Source organism: Thunnus thynnus, chromosome 10, assembly GCF_963924715.1.
Source record: "Thunnus thynnus chromosome 10, fThuThy2.1, whole genome shotgun sequence".
Taxonomy (NCBI): domain Eukaryota; kingdom Metazoa; phylum Chordata; class Actinopteri; order Scombriformes; family Scombridae; genus Thunnus; species Thunnus thynnus.
The window spans coordinates 16678822-16695163 of NC_089526.1; the positions used below are offsets into that span (position 1 = coordinate 16678822).

The window sequence follows — 16342 nt, forward strand, 5'->3', positions numbered from 1 at the left end:
TGGGCGAAAAGATAAACAAACCTTACAAAACGCAGCGCTTTACATCCTGCTTTAAATCGTTAGATGTAATAAGGGACTGTACAGAAATTACTGGGGCAAGGAGGGGGGGCTGAAACCTATGTTTGACTTTTTTTTTTTTCTCAGCAATATCCTTATTGATTTTTAAACAGGAAAAAAAAGTTTACAAAGGAAATTTGTAAACAAATATGTCAAGTTTACAGAACAAGTCCATGGTAAAGGAGCATGTTTGACTTTTTTTTTAAAAAGTAGTATTGGCTTCGGACAATTGCCTTTGCTTAGAAAAAATGCAACATCCTTCTCAAAAATTTCTCAAATCAACTCTGATTTCAAGCTTAAAATGTTAATGGAACAATTTTTTCAGTTTCAACTGTCAAAATGATGGTTAACATAACAAATGGTGCATCCTGTTTACTGAGCAATTAAACTGCTCTGTGGTCTTGAAGAGTGACTAAATAAACATTTATTACCACTCTCACTGAATAAGTGACTGAGGCTGCTGAGGAGCTTCAGCACAGCTTTATTTTTATTTCACTCATTAGCAGAGCAGGTTGTGCTTAACATGTATTATATTGTACACTAACTCTGTATGACATATTTAACATCACCATAGTTCTGTTACAATGCAAGCAACTAGAAGATAAAACTATGTTATTGAGACATGATTGCTTTACTCTGCACTTTGGCAAAATGCACCTTTATGATTAATGGCACTCACAAAAGATAATATTTTTAAAGTAAGTATTTTAAACCAAGCAGAACAACAACCAACAGTCTGGTAATAAAATAACTTCATAATGTTTACTATCCAGACTGTATAATATCGTGTATATGTAAGAAAAATATAAATCAAGCAACATTACCAAAACTGACAGTAACTCGGACAAAGACAGCTCTCCTCAAAAAGGAGAAACCTTGTATAGTTAAAGATCTGCAGTCCCAAGACTCAACAAGCAAATACAATATTAACCCCTTCTGTCCAATAATTATCCATGTTGTTCACCAGGATATAGAGATCAGCCCACTCAAAATGGTATCCAAATATAGGTGGTTCAGATAAACTCTATAAGCAGTAGATAAGCAATCAATCAGATACAAAATCAATGTAAAATGATTCCCTTTGTAGACACCATCCATAAACAATATATATAAATCTAACACTTTTATCAATATCTCTCTAATTGGGAGAGAAGGAGGTCCTATAATCCAGTAAAAATATCTCCTCCAGACAATCCATAAGTGCATAACCTGTTCAAATCAATTCAACCAATTCTTTAAAAGCTGGATTTCCAATGATGTAAAATTATTCTCCTGCAAATAATTTTCAAACAGTCACTTATATCCTTTGGATTATACATAATCAGAGACTAAATTACTTTCATTCACTCTAATTCCTGAAATCTTTAATATGCTATACTCCAGTGCTCTTGTGTAAATTATAACATTAAACATTTTAAAATAGACTAAAACGGTTCCACTTATAGCAACATTTTCACCACTTTGACTTTTTTTTTTCAGTAAATAAAATAAATTGCTCAACAGATTCTGTACTTACAAATATTTCCTACTAAAGTCTTTCAGTACAATGATAAAAGTTACAGAAGGGGAAAAGAAGTATTTTGGGCTTTGTTGCATGGATACTAATGATGTTGCTATGCTGGTTTCAGACAGTGTGTTTCTGTGAGTGGGAGAAAGAGTGTGTGTGTTTAAAAGGGATCAAGTTGGGTGGGGTGCAAAAGATTGTGTTACACAATGCCAAATCTGCCCTGAGGGGGTCTGACATGGTTTTGTCTGCCTTCCTCCTTCTCTTCCCCCTTCCTGCTCTCTCTATTCTTCACTTTTCCACTCTGTGAAAAAAGGCCATCCCCTCAGATAATGTGCTTAGTGTGTCTGAGTGACAATAGTTTCTTTGCCATAGCATATGTGTGTGTGTGTGTGTGTGAAACGCAGAGCTATTCACTGTGGACAGTGTAGGAGTTCCCACAGTTTTACCTCCAGCCACATCCTGTCATCACCATCTCCACCTCTGTGTTTATGCTCCTGCACTTCACAAACCCACCCAAAGTTCAGACACCACTGTGAACGCAGTGTAATAAAACATGCAGAAGGCAAACAGTGAAATCAAACAGCTGGGGACTGGCAAATTTCACGTTATGTTTATTTTTTCAGCGTGGCCGCAGCAGGACATCCTGAGCAGGAGGTACACGTCCTACTATAGGACGTGGAGCCCAAACAGTAACATTGAAGGGCACAAATGGCAATTAAATTCACAAGATAAATGTTAGAGGTGTCCTTCATTTCCTTTCCTTCGCAACTCTCCATTTACAAATGATCAATCTACAAAAGAAATAGATTTTTTTTTTTTTTTTTTTTACAGGGGATTCAGTTTATTTGATGGCATTCCCCGACATCAGCGTAGATTGTGGAAAGAAGACAAGGAAAGTGTGAGGGACTGATAAATCTTTGCTGTCCTATGTGAGTAATATATGCAATAAAATCTTTAAGAAACCACCTCAGGCTCCTGAGTGTCACTCTGTAATCTGAGAGCTTGTGACGGGAGTCCTCTTAGGTTAGGTTACAGAGGAGCGGGGCTGTCCTCTGTTCAGGTGTAAGTCCGAAACAAAAGGCAAGACAACATTGGCATTACACAACATGGAAACAAACCCATATAGCGTTTACATAAAGGAATAAAAGGAGGGGGCTAATGACAACTGAGATGTCACATTTTTGTATGTGAAGTCTGACGAAAGGATCAGACTATTTGACAAACTCACAGTGTAACATATATGTTATAATTCAAAGATACTGCTATTATATTCATTAGTAGTCTTATTGATTAGCAGTGCATTGATATTTGGCATTATGTAAACATCTTAAAGTTTTACTACTAACTTCTTCATGCACTAAAGCTTCCAATACAATCACTGTGTACTGTATCAAATGTATATAAACACATTAAATGTAATTGCATAAACAGATTAGGTATTAAAACATATCGACACAGCCATGCATAATACTCACTCTCATCTCTTGCACACTAAAACACACTCACACACACTTTCATTCTTCACAGAGAAGCTTAAAGAAAAGGTTTAGCTCAGTTGCTACAAGGTATTTCTTCTCTAGTTTGGCTAGCAAATATATCATAGTGATTATAATATTGTAACGTTAAAAAAATCTCTATAAAGCTTTTAAAATACACACTGTGCAATATAAGACAAAACTGCTATTTTTGGCTAAGGCCACAATGATTTTGGTATAAAATACATTAATTTCTGTTCTTAAAGATATAAATAACACATCTAAAAGACTAATTTAAAAAAAAAACAAAAAAAAAAACCTAACAATACATTACAAGTCTTTAACATATACCAAATCGTCACATGACCTTTGTATATGTGTACATGTGTGACCCTACAGCAGGGTCAGGTCCAGGTACTGTCCCGCCGGCTTGGTCATGAGAGCGGGGAGGGACATGAGAGGAGCATCACCTCCGCTGGACTGACCAATCAGACTGCTGCTCAGGAGAGAAACGGACTCCGCGGGACTCTGGAGGGGGAGAGGTGGGAGATTTGGAGGGGAAAAAAGGAAAGAGAGAGACAGAAGAGTGTTATCTCAGTGTAAAAGGGACAAATTCAAAGCCCTTACACCAGCACCAGATGTTACCCATCACCCTCTCAACCGCCTGAATATTATTTATTACCCAACTATTGCACTATTGTACTAGCTACAACACCACCAACTGACCATTTGCCAAGTCCCGCCTAATTTACTGATGCTACACCTGTCAAGCTTTCTATTCTGGCATGACACACATGCAGTTAACCAACAGGTCTTTGATTTCACGCAGAAGTAAACAAAAGTAGGCTTCTTATTTCTAGTCGAACACCACAGCTTTTTTCAGTTGAAAAGATGACTGTCGCTAACTGATTTTATTAGCTGTGGCTAGTTAGCGTAAGCTAATTTAAACCATAAAATTACGTGAGATGGCTGAAAACAAGAGGAAGGGATTCAATTATGATGAATAACCGATGAGTTTGACAGTGCAAGTTTGGGTGGAGTTGCTGTAATGTCAAGTCCAAACCAAACACAGAGCAGGACAGAGCCAATATCGTTTAGGGTTGCAACTAGTGATTATTTTCATTATCGATCATTTTCTTGATTAATGAATTATTTGTTTGGTCTATAAATGTCAGAAAATGGTGTAAAAATTCCCATTACTTAAGCCCAAGGTGACTATTTCTTTATGTTTTGTATGCTCAACAGTCCAAAATCCAGTTTACTATCATGTATGGCACAAAAAAGCTTCAAATTCTTACATTTGAGAATCTGCAACCAGCTAATTTTGATATTTTTACTAAAACGGTAATTTGATTATCAAAATAGTTGCTGATTAAATTTCTGTATATCAACTAATCAATTCATTGTGGCAGCCCTACTATGGTTACTCTAAATTCTGCTTAGTCTGTAGCATCTCGGAGTGAATGTTTCATTCTGAACAGGTATTTCTCCACCGTAGGTAGTAAGCTTGTTAACTGGACATGCTTACTTTAAAGCAGATTTTTCTATTTTAAATCATACATTTACACTTACATACTACCCTCCAAACTCGTTAGATGAACACAGTTTTGGAAAATCTAAAGCTTGACAGGCCTGTTGTGCATAGTTACGGTTGCTAAGCCATCATAGGACAATTGCTGTTCAGCAGTTAGCTAACAATGAATTAGCCCTCGTGGCTATTGCTGTACCCCATAAAAGACTTTTTGAGAGGACAGGAATGTAGTAACCACTATCAGATAAAGCCAACTGCAAGACAAGGGTCCTAGAATCGGTCAGAGAAAACAGCACCCCATCAAAATGATTTAAAACAAAACCCAAGGATTGATTCAAATCCAAGAAATTTCCCCCTAACCACTCAACCCAATCAAAATTGTCACTACTGCGTGTGGTTAGTGGAAAATTCCCTGTCCAAATAGGAAATGTTGCGGTCGTGTTGAGCCCTCTAACCCATGGTGACCAGTCGAGTCCCAAACCACAGCTACAACCACTGTCGAAACTAAATCCCTCTCACTGAGCCCTCAGCCAGTCCTTACCTGCCACCTGCCTCAGACACCTTAAATACACACCCATTCTTTGGGCTGCGTAAGCAATGTCCTGGCCGGATCGTGAGCGTGCACGGGCCCGTGAGCGTGCATGAGAGCATCCTCGGGGGCATACTGTAGTGTGGGTAAGGGGGAGGAATGACAGAAACAGGGGGCTGAGAAACAATCAACCATAGACACTAACCTAAAAGGCCATGTGGACCTGTAATCTCCAACATGGAGGTGTCTCGTAATTTAGTGTGAGCTCTTATTTATAATATCGCTGGGATTCTTCACTCTCCTCCAAGTTTAAATAAGACTCGAGTTCCTTCAATTCAAGTCGAAGCAAGCAGTGTTGTGTGTGTGTGTGACAGAACAGGGAGAGTAGACAGGATAAACTAGTTTGATAGCCTCTGGGCAAACACAGTGGATGCCTGACAATACACACCCACAACAGAAGAAGATTTGAATACAACACTTGGATCCTACAGAGAGGTATGTGAACTCTGAAGTCAAGAGAATTTTCATGGATAGGAACTGTATTATTAAGCATAAAACATTTGTAGAGAAATGCGTCTTACCTGGTATCCCTGCACTGCATTAATGAGGTCTTTGACTCCGTTGCTGTTGTAGGTCAGACCTGGCATGCGCACCAACCCCCCTGGGGAGGAGAGGGAGGAGGGGGAGGGGAAGAAACCTACAGTTGTAGGAGAGCCAGGTGGACTGTAGAAAAAAAAAGGAGTGGAGATACAGATATGCTGTTATCTTAAAAATATCTCAAAAGCGACGTAAATGACTTCAAAGCTGTTTCTCAGCAAACAAAAAACATGGGAATCACAAGGCTGGGAGGAACTTTGGGCGTCGTCTATAAATGACCTGCTTTCAATGACACAAGGCTGAACAACGAGAAACAGAGGTCACTGATGTTTACCAAGTTCTCTGATACCACAGTGTTCAGTTATTAACTACCCTTGTCCCAGCCTTTTCCCCTTGGCAAGACACAACTCAACCAAAGACAAACTGTTCCTCTTTCCCACTTTAAACAAGAGACTCTTTTTGGCAAATAAAAAACAACAATGCAAACAGAAGATATATCAGATAAAAAACAAAAAAATCACCACCAAACTAGAGTATTTTTGTCAGTATAGTAGCTGAAATGATGACCTTTGAGTTACTTTGTATTAAAAGTTTGGAGATATTAAAAAAAAAATGCAAGTCAACAGTAAAAAGTATTTTTTTTAAGGACTCAACACTATAAATAAGATGTAATTAGTTCCAGTGAGTGTAAAGACTATCTTGATAAGTGATCATGATTAAATGCACTTGTGCTCTTCAAGCTACCATAATAATTAATACCTATGCAAACAGAAGGCTCAGAAAATCAAATATGTAAACAATGCCGGTTTAGTTTCTTACTCAGCAGTGACACAGCCCGCAAGTAAACACTGTTTAATAGGCTTGGTTTAGAGAAAGGAAGTCCCTTGATTCTTAAATCTACTTAAATCTACTTAAATCGACTTAAACCTACTTAAACCATTTGTAATGGTTCTGAAGTGGTTCATTTTATGTGGGAAAATGTGATTAACATGTACAACAAATTTGGACACACTTCTGATTGGACAATACTCTTTTGTGGGGATGAAGCTCCTGCTTTAGGAGTGATTGATATGGAGCAACTGAATATAATGATTTTTAACATCAGTAAGGTACAAAATTTACTTCAAAATGCAGGTAAATAGTTAAACTGATACTTCAACTAGTGGCCAAATGGTTAAGGTGCATATCACATACTGTAACTTCAATGTCCCAAGTTTAACTTTGACAACAACATCTGCATCTATCAACTTTACAATAATAGAAAAAATAGAAAAAGTTAAACTCATATTCATCCCATTGAGTCAATATTTAGGCAGTTTTACGAGAACAAAATACTCAAATTTTAAATACATACACACACACACACACACACATACATATATATATATATATATATATACATATATATATATATATATATATATATATACATATATATACATATATATATATATATATATATATATATATATATATATATATATATATATATATATATATATATATATATATATACACACATACATACATACACACACACACACATATATATATATACACATACACACACACATATATATATACATACACATACATATATATATGTGTGTGTGTATGTGTATATATATATATATATATATATATATATATATATATATATTGTAAAGCTTTTAAAAATCTGTGAAATGTATCATTCATTCATTAATGTTCAGAGATACCACTGATATCTCTATATAACAATTGTGTAATGATGTGTTTGTATGGGCAGACAAACAATAATAATTAATAGTCGCCTAACCCTGTGATTAATAATGTGAGGAATGATTGCACTCTTGCGATTGCAAACCACTGAAAGACTGCAAAAAAAAAAAAGTCACTTCACAGAGGAATCAATTAATGTGTTTTTATGTTAGCATGCATCTGTCTCCGTTCATCTGTAACTGTCTAGATAGCTTTATTTACCTGGGGTAGTAGGCTGTGTAGTTCATGTAAAGCTGTGCTGAACCGGGGTAGTAGGCGTGCCCTGGCGGCAGGGGACGAGGGGTCAGCAACACCTGTCCCATGGGAGGGTAGAGGCTAACAGCAGCCTCTGTAGGCAGGACAGGTGGAGCAGGGGTGAAGGAGTAGGATGGTGGAGATAAACCTTGAGAGGGGAGAGAACAGAGGGAGAGACAAAAGACTTAAAACCAGACAAACAGCAACAGAAGGACACAAGAGTCATGACGGTGAAGTCTGGTCATTGTTTGTTTCAGAGAGAGGCGCTCATGCAGACTTGCAAACAATGACGACCATTACTCAGCTCCTGACACGTGTAATGTATGACGTATGCACGTGCGCTTGTTTAAGAAAGAGCTGCACTGAGTATTTCGCAGGCCCATAGCCGGATGGCCGACCATTCCTCAAACTCTTTGTATTTTTTATTTGTTATCACACATGTGGATCACTCTCGTTGCTGATGGAAATCAAACACTTCTTATTGGTTTAAAGGTCAAATGGATCAACATGGTTTGGAATTATAAGCCTATGAAGCATTTACTATTATTCCGCCTCTATGTGACCACAATATTGGCAAGATGAGAGCAACAGAGACATTGTTTTGATCTCAGAAGAGGTTGTGGATATATCTGCAAAATATCAAGTCATGCAATATGTGGTAAGACCAAATTTCTATACACTGTCCATGCCATTTTAGGCCTATTGATAGTTTTTGGTGTTGCTGCCTGAACCCTTCCCCCTCACTAAAATATGTTCCTGGCTACAGGCATTTTTTTCTTCTCAACAAGGGTAATAAAAGTTTCATCTAGTCTTAACATGACCTCACTACTACCCAACAGGACCAGCCTTGAATCCCTGTGTGTGACCTTTTCTCTCATGTGAACATGTGCACTTCATTTCAAACAATTCATAAACATCAGACCACTTTTTCAATGCTTTAAACAATAATTTTACCTTTTTTTGAAAACTAGGAGTGAAGGACTACAGAAAAGGAGTCGAGAAGCACATTTCTACGCACCAGCTCTGCCCACCTTTCCCACAGCTCCACTGATTGGACAAGCACAGGAGACGCACCCGACTGAGGTGCGCCGTTCTATTGAGGCTGAATCCCACAACCACCACTACCAATCTGATAAGACTGGAGAGTTGTAAGCCATTTTGTCATATTATGGGCTAATTGGGACTCCAGCTGTGTTGCTTACACTTTTCCAACCCTTTCAGATCTTTATGAATTACAGGTAAGGGAGCAAAATTAAGAATGAGTGACAAACATGCTGCTGAAACCATGATCTACAAGATTCAATCAGAATGTGTGAACACAGGTCATAATTGAAAGAATAAACAGGTGACACGTGAGGTTTCTTAGTGCATGCAGACTAGTAAATCAATCACGCTAAATTATAAAGAGGTACCACACACACACTCTCACACACACGCTCACACTCACACACACACAAACACACACACACACACAAGCACTCTCTCTCACACAAACACACACACAGTTTTGAATCTTCCTGGTTAGACCAGTTGTCCCCATCCTCCCACAGTTTTAGATTGGAGAAAACCCAGCAACCCTGCCCCCACGGCAGGAGCCCACCTACCCTGCAGTCCCGAAGCACCCCCAGCTCCCAGCAGCACTTACGTCTGGACTTACATGGCGGCGGGCTGAGCCCTGTCCCACTCCTGCTCCGGGTGTGTGTGTGTGTATGTGTGTGTGAGAGCGAGCCTCCCATCAGCACCAGGCCCATCTCCTCCGCGCTGCAGGGAAACACCTCCACATAGCGGCTGTTCGCCCCGCGCTGGCTGGCCATCACGTGCTTGTGGAGCCGCTGTGAGGCCTGAAGTGCACGCTCTGCTGAGGTCATCTGGATGAAGCAGTCACCTGACGGACGACCCTGGAAACAGAGACAGTCAGGAATTACTCTGCAACTTTGTGTCAGAAAGCACATGTGTCCATGGGTGTGTCAGTGATTTCGCTTGTGCGGTTGTTGCATGTACCTGCTGGTTGAGGACCATATGCACGCCATGTGGTCTGATATCGTGTGTAAACTCGCCCAGGAAGGTGAGGATGTCCTCTATGCTCGCTGTGTATGGCAGCCCCCTCAGCCTCAGGCAGTCCCTCACACCGCCAGGAGGGGGCAGGAGAGACACTGCGGGCAACACTGACACCAAGGGGGCAGGGGCCACGGGGATTAGCGGGGCTGACGAGTACCGGTTCAACACCTAAAACAAATAAACAGACATAAATGAAATATTCTGCCTGCAGCAAAGACTGTCAAGAAGTCAGAACTGCTTTCTTAGTAAAATTACTTTTCCAAGTTTGGTTTAGAGAGGCATTTCTCTCCTTCCTTGGATATGTCTTAAGAAAAAAATACCTACATTATACATACTTGCTTTTTAATGTTTCAAATTCAAAACTCAAAGACGTGTACGCCACCTTCTATCAGGCTTCTTGCGCACAACAAGGACAAGTCGATGTTGATGGCTTGGTGCCAACAGGACACTGGCGTGTTTGCATTTCTGGAGAGGACCAATAAAACTGGCTGCAGACTGTCATACTTAAAAACATAAGGAAAGGCCTCTGCATAGATATGCGTGTGGGCTGTAAGCTTATCAGCCCAGAAAGATAAGAAAATTAGTCCACATGTGTTCATCTCACGAGAGAAGGAGAGACACAAAGAAAGAAAGGACAAAAGAGAAAGAGTAACTCTGTGTACCTAAAGGGAAACAAAAACACACACACACAGTCCACCTTGCTATGCAGGTCCCCACCCTTAAGCTCTACTACAGTAATTCAGTAAAATAATTCAAGGAGAAAAGAAACACACCCACACATTGTCACTCTACTGTGTGCAAAAACAAACAAACACTAAATTCCTAAAAAACCCTCTTTTTGCCTTTAGAATACAAAGATCATAATCTCAAACAAATATTAAGGGACGAATACTAAAAGCATTATTTAAGTTAAAGACGAACACACCACTATGCACCAGTACACACTGTACAAAACACCCTGACATACCTGCTGGACCTCTGCCGCCGTACTTTTGAACAGCTCAATATATCTTCTGCCCAGGATTTCCTTATGTTTCCTCAGAGCACACTGGGCGTGTTCCTCACAGGCAAATAACACAAAGGCGTCTCCAGTGGGACGCCCGTCTGGGTAGCGAACAAATAGGATGCCATCCTTCCCTCCGCTGACCGGACACGTTTCTTTAAGACCCTCCCCTGGCGAGAAGAAGGAGAGGACCTGCTCGTGTGTGGCAGTGAAAGGAAGACCTCGCATCCTCACTATGATCTGGTCCTCACGGGACAGGAAGATCGCTACCTCGTTGGAGGTACCTGGCACACACACAAAAAAACACAGACACACCTTTTTAACCACAAGTCAAGTTAATTATCACACTGTAGATAAACTGTATTGAAGTTTTGCTTCCGTGAGAAGGACGCTGTCTTTTCTCTTCAGCAACATGTACTGTATTATTACATCTACTAAATACTATTAAGGGATTATTTCTGGTTTTGGGAGCAGTTCAACATATGAGTAACATCTTAAACATTCAGATAAAATGACTGGATGACAGTTTGTGCCTTGTTGACAAATTTATTTCCATCCTAAAAGACCCAAATAGTCACACTGAGGTTTGGTCATAATTCCTAACTTTTTCTGCAAGTTCTGCTTTTCCCTAAAAGATGACCAGGCTGAATATAATGTAATGAATATATTATCTAATTGATATTGTACTCAAAATATAAGAAAATATATTAAGAAAACCACATGAATACAACCAAACAGCGGGATAATTTGATTGTGTGTGCTTTTTTGTTTCTTGTTTTTATATTAAGCACTATCAAAATCCTCCTGGACATCTAACTATATTCTGCACAAAAACACAACAAAGATAATACCATTAATAATGTGACCTCACAGAGAGTTTTGACAATATGCCTCAGTTACTGCTGGTAACATAAGGTATAGTATACATGTCTGATTTCTCACCTCCTGCTATCTTCAGGAAGTCCTCTCCTGTTGCTTTGTAAACCTGCCAATAGAAAGGAACAAGGTGGGTTATTAAGTAGCTGCCATCTGTGATTGGAAATAGATGTTGAGTTTAGGTGATGTGTGGTAAAATGGATGATTGTTTAGTTTACAACGACTAACTGGGTTTAGACAGGTTACCTCTATGTATCTGTTGCCCATGTGGTGTTTGTGTCTTTGGAGCGCCAGGTCTCTGTGCTCCTCACTGACAAAACGAACAAGGGCTTCTCCGTTCCTCCTGCCCTGAGCATTAAGACACAACGCAGCCCCTCCTCTATACAACATAGATAACATATAGAGCATTATAACACCCTGTAAACCTCATTTCAACAGCAGGTTTCATTATATATTATCTTGACTTAAAAGTTTATGTGAAATAGATACAAAATCCTCCATAAATTAGTGTCAACAACATACTTGGCAATGTTTAGTCCTCTGAAGAATCGAGCAATATCTTGGTCAGAAGACTGCCATGGCAACCCCCTGGCTCTGATCACTGTGTTGTTGCAAACTTTCTCCATCTTACTGCTACACACACACACACACACAAACACACACACACACAGATATTAGCACAGCAGGAGTGGACTTGGGAGTTGATTTTAGAGCTGGAGAACAAAAAGAATATTTGTCTTGAGCAAACTTTACTTACCAAGTGCCAGTCTCAAACTTCTCACTAACTCTCTCCGGGTTGGAAAACGTGTGGCCTGTAATCAAACAATCAAGTTAACTGTGTTTTGAAATCACAAATGACAGCACAAAACTAAAACAACACATGGTACTTTAAAATCAACATGGTAACTGTCTAAAGTATTGAATTGAAATGCAGATTATATTTTAGATTTATCAGCTGAGAGTTTCCTTTTACAGAAATTACTATAAAAAGCAGTTTATTTAAGTGCTGCAACTAACAATAATTTTCATTATTGATTGGTTTGCCTGTTATTTTCTTCATTGATTGTTTGGTCCATAATATGTCAGAAAAAAGTGAAATATGCCTATCACATAGAAAAAAACGTGACATATTCAAATTTGCACAAATATTGTTTTGTCTGACCAACAGTCCAAAACCCAAAGATAATCAGTTTATTTTAATATAAGGCAAAATAGGCAGTAAGTCCTCACATTGGAGAGGCTGAAACCATGAAATGTTTGCCATTTTTGCTTGAAAAATGTAAATGATTTAACAGATTTTAATTAATGTCAAAATACTTCTAACACATTTTGAATGTTGCAGCTTTAATTTCCCTAATTATCATCTCACAGCTGTTCTCTTGAAGTAGCAGACTTCTAATCGTACCTGTACACACAGTATATGTCAAACTAACAACATTTCACCTTTCACCTTTAGTCTCATTGTGTAAAATCATAGATGGTACTCACTTAATGGCTCAGAAAGCATGGCAAGGACGATGGTGGCCATAATCTGGACCTGCTGTACGGCTACTTCTGGGGGCAATATGGCTGACGGATCCAGTGTGGCTGAGGGACCCCACATGGCGGGCACATCAACAGGTATACAGAGAGCTGAGGAGAAGGCCGTCAAGGAAAGCAAACAAGGAACAACAACAACAAAAAAACAGTCCAGAGAGAGCAAAGAAGTTGTCATACATGTATATATGGATAAATGAGAGATGTTAAAAGAAAAAAAAAAGCCCATGAGAGAAAATTGAAAAACTGAAAAAGGGCTGACAGAAGGAAGATAAAGAGCAAAGCAAGAGACGGAAGGAGAGATGTTAGTTTTCCTGTTGCACAGGGTGTGTGGGGTTTGCCATGTTGGCTAAACACACACTCTTTCACTGAGCGCTCAGTAAGGTGCCGCCATTGTTTCCTTATTTGCATTTCAAAACCTCTAGTCCTGCAGCCAACACCCCGGGGCTTATAAATTTCTAATATGTGTGTTGTTGTGTGTTTTTGAGTGTAATATGTGCTCAATACATTGCTGATCATACACAGAAATAACAAAAAAACATCCAAAACACCACAAGTGAAAGAGTCAGAGCAAAAATGTCATTAGCATGCCAAACATAAACATGTTACTTGTTAAAGGATACACTCTGCCATGATGTGTACATTCAAAGCCTTGAGGTCTGATGTGGGGAAGTGCTTCTTGAACTCTTTCCGAAGGTCAAAGAAAGAGTAGAAACAGTCTGGGACCAGGATGTTCTGGAGTGGGAAGAAATTAAATAAAAGGATTGTAAACATGTGGCCCATCAACAGCTGCCATTTTATTGCTGTCATATTGCTGTTTGCTCAAGCCAGCAGAGTATGCAGTGCTGTCTTCATGGCTCCGGTTTGCAAAACATTTTAGGACATGTGGGAGAATTTCATCGGCAGCATTGTGTTTTATGTGCACAGGTATGTGCATGGGTGTGTGCCAGGTTTGCATGAATGAATCTTCTGCCCGAAGAGCAACTTTCCCCAGTAACGTGAAGTTTAACCGGGAGCACAGTGCTGACACAACACATCCCTTTGTAGCTGTGAGAGCGCTGAAGGTTCCTGCAGCAGTTAGTGAACATCCGCCCTGGCTTTGAGGCGTTCACCCACCCAGCTCGCTAACTCACCTTGCTCGCAGCCTCGGGGTGAATCACTTGACGGATGTGGAGCTGCCCGTCTGTACACAAACACACCGAAGTGCCTTCGCCAGCGCTGTTCACCTCATTCGTCAGTTGTAGATGAAACTGCAAAGACAGGAGGCGTCAAACATTTAGAAAAGAAATGAAAACTTCAGATACAGTCGGTATATTGTATTAATATTTACTATGTAATAAAGGGCTAAATGGTTATTTCCAGTGACTTTAAAAGACATTGTTACCATATTTAAAGCTGTCTCAAGATTCAAGGCTGTAAAGACACAGTCTGCTCCAGATCCATTCTCCTCCTCCACGCTCTCCTCCACCACATCCTCCTCCTCCTCTTTCTCCTCCGTCAAGTCTGTGAGGTCAGGCTTAATGAGGAGCTCATTCACCCTGCCCAACTGGTTCAGACAAAAAGACAAAAAAAACAAAACACGTCAGTCTGGAAACGGTTGCTTATATAGAAACTCACAGGTTGTATCGGCTGATGTAAAAGTGTTAAATGGCTATTATAAAAACCCTTAGTACATATAGATAGATAGATATTATCACATAGAAGAACAACAAAAGTAAGAGTCTGTAAAAAATATCTGACAGTCATTAGGCCCCCCTCCCCCCGACCTCCACCCAAACACTCCCTTATTTTATTATTATTATTGCTCTTCAGGACAACCAACACCTTTTATTCACCTTTTATTGCTCCGTACTGCTATGTAATACACACGGCTGTAATGGTTACGATGACTTACATGTAAGTATAAGAACAAGTCACCCATCACTTTTATTACTGCCGCTTGTCACTTAGTCACTTTAAGATTTTATCCTACCTTTAATGTATAATTGTGTATGATGTGTTATCTTACATGCAAGTGCCAAAGACGAATTTCCATTTTATGTAAATTAAATGGACAATAAAGTAATCTGAATCTGAATCTAGGAAAAAGACATGTGTCCAATCAATATACTGAATAAGACTATATATATTTTACCCATATATGTTTTTAGAACAGACATTTGTAGAGAGGAAACCTACATACTCAGCATTTTAGTTAACAATGTAAATTGATACACATTAATGTGACTTTCTGCAGTTTACTGTTTATCAACCCATCTCTTTATTTAAAGTTACAACCACATTCCCTGCTTGTGATAATCATCTATATGTTTAGTTTTAAGTGTTTACCTTTTTGTTCTTTACATCCACCAGCTGCCAAACCAACTGCACGAGCTCCTTCTCGTCAGATCCCAGAAGCTCTCCGCTCGCGCCAGATGTGGCGGTGAACACCACCACCAGGTAGTCTACCTGCGCCGTCATTTGAACACAAAAACAACCCAAAAACCCAACCTAATACTACACAAAACTACAGGACAGCAACTAAAAGTACGAGGAGACGCGCGCGGGAGACGAGAGGTATAAACAAGCTTTACTTTCACACCTGAGCGCAAAGGTGAGCTCAGTAAATCCGGGTTTCGTCGCGTGTGAAGTGTTACGTGAAGCCTCCCGCAGTCACCATCGCGGAATAATGGCTGAACGTTAGCCGTTTTTGTAGTGCATCTACCTGGGTGACCACGTGACTCTCTACCTGCCCCCTCCCTCCTTCAGGTGGTTCACAGGTTAGGACGTGGCAGATGAAGGACAGAAAAATGTGTTTTGTTTTATGTCTTTTTTTTCTTTCTCTTTTTCTTTTCTTTTTTTTTTTTAAAAATCTTAAGCTTTCCTATGTATGATGATTTACGTTTCCCCAACAGGTGTCAAGGATGAAATGGTTACCTGTCTTGTTTAATAATTAGCGCGCACAAAATATCATAAAGTTTATACATGATTATATCTGACAGGGATTACAAAAACCGGCTATGTTTTTTTTTGGGGGGGGGGGTTGTTTGTTTGTTTTGTTTTTTACTAAAATGTCCCTGTTTTATGTTTGATATTCTTTAAAAATTAAATAAGTAAATATGTTGAATCTTCTTAAAGATTTAACGTATATAAAAAGAGAAGAAACCCAACAATTAGCTACTGTTACAGCAAATTTGTA

General features: G+C 39.4%; 1 protein-coding gene across 5 annotated transcripts; it reads right to left on the reverse strand.

Moving 5' to 3' along the window:
- Window positions 1-2159: 2159 nt before the first annotated feature.
- On the reverse strand, window positions 2160-16294 carry esrp1 (epithelial splicing regulatory protein 1). Of its 5 annotated transcripts, none has more exons than XM_067601563.1 (16): window positions 15493-16294; window positions 14549-14710; window positions 14298-14414; window positions 13788-13899; window positions 13117-13260; window positions 12386-12440; window positions 12151-12261; window positions 11875-12007; window positions 11695-11737; window positions 10717-11036; window positions 9693-9917; window positions 9337-9589; window positions 7659-7839; window positions 5681-5822; window positions 5145-5234; window positions 2160-3567 (listed from the first exon to the last, which is right to left on the reverse strand). In XM_067601563.1, exons 1-16 carry the CDS (start codon window positions 15622-15624, stop codon window positions 3433-3435), a joined length of 2355 nt encoding a protein of 784 aa, XP_067457664.1. In that variant the 5' UTR covers window positions 15625-16294; the 3' UTR covers window positions 2160-3432. The 5 variants fall into 5 exon arrangements, with proteins under 5 accessions (XP_067457664.1, XP_067457661.1, XP_067457660.1 ...); XM_067601562.1 differs by having other exon boundaries at window positions 3450-3567; window positions 5112-5234; window positions 9349-9589; XM_067601561.1 differs by having other exon boundaries at window positions 3450-3567; window positions 5112-5234.
- Between the last annotated feature and the right edge of the window lie 48 nt (window positions 16295-16342).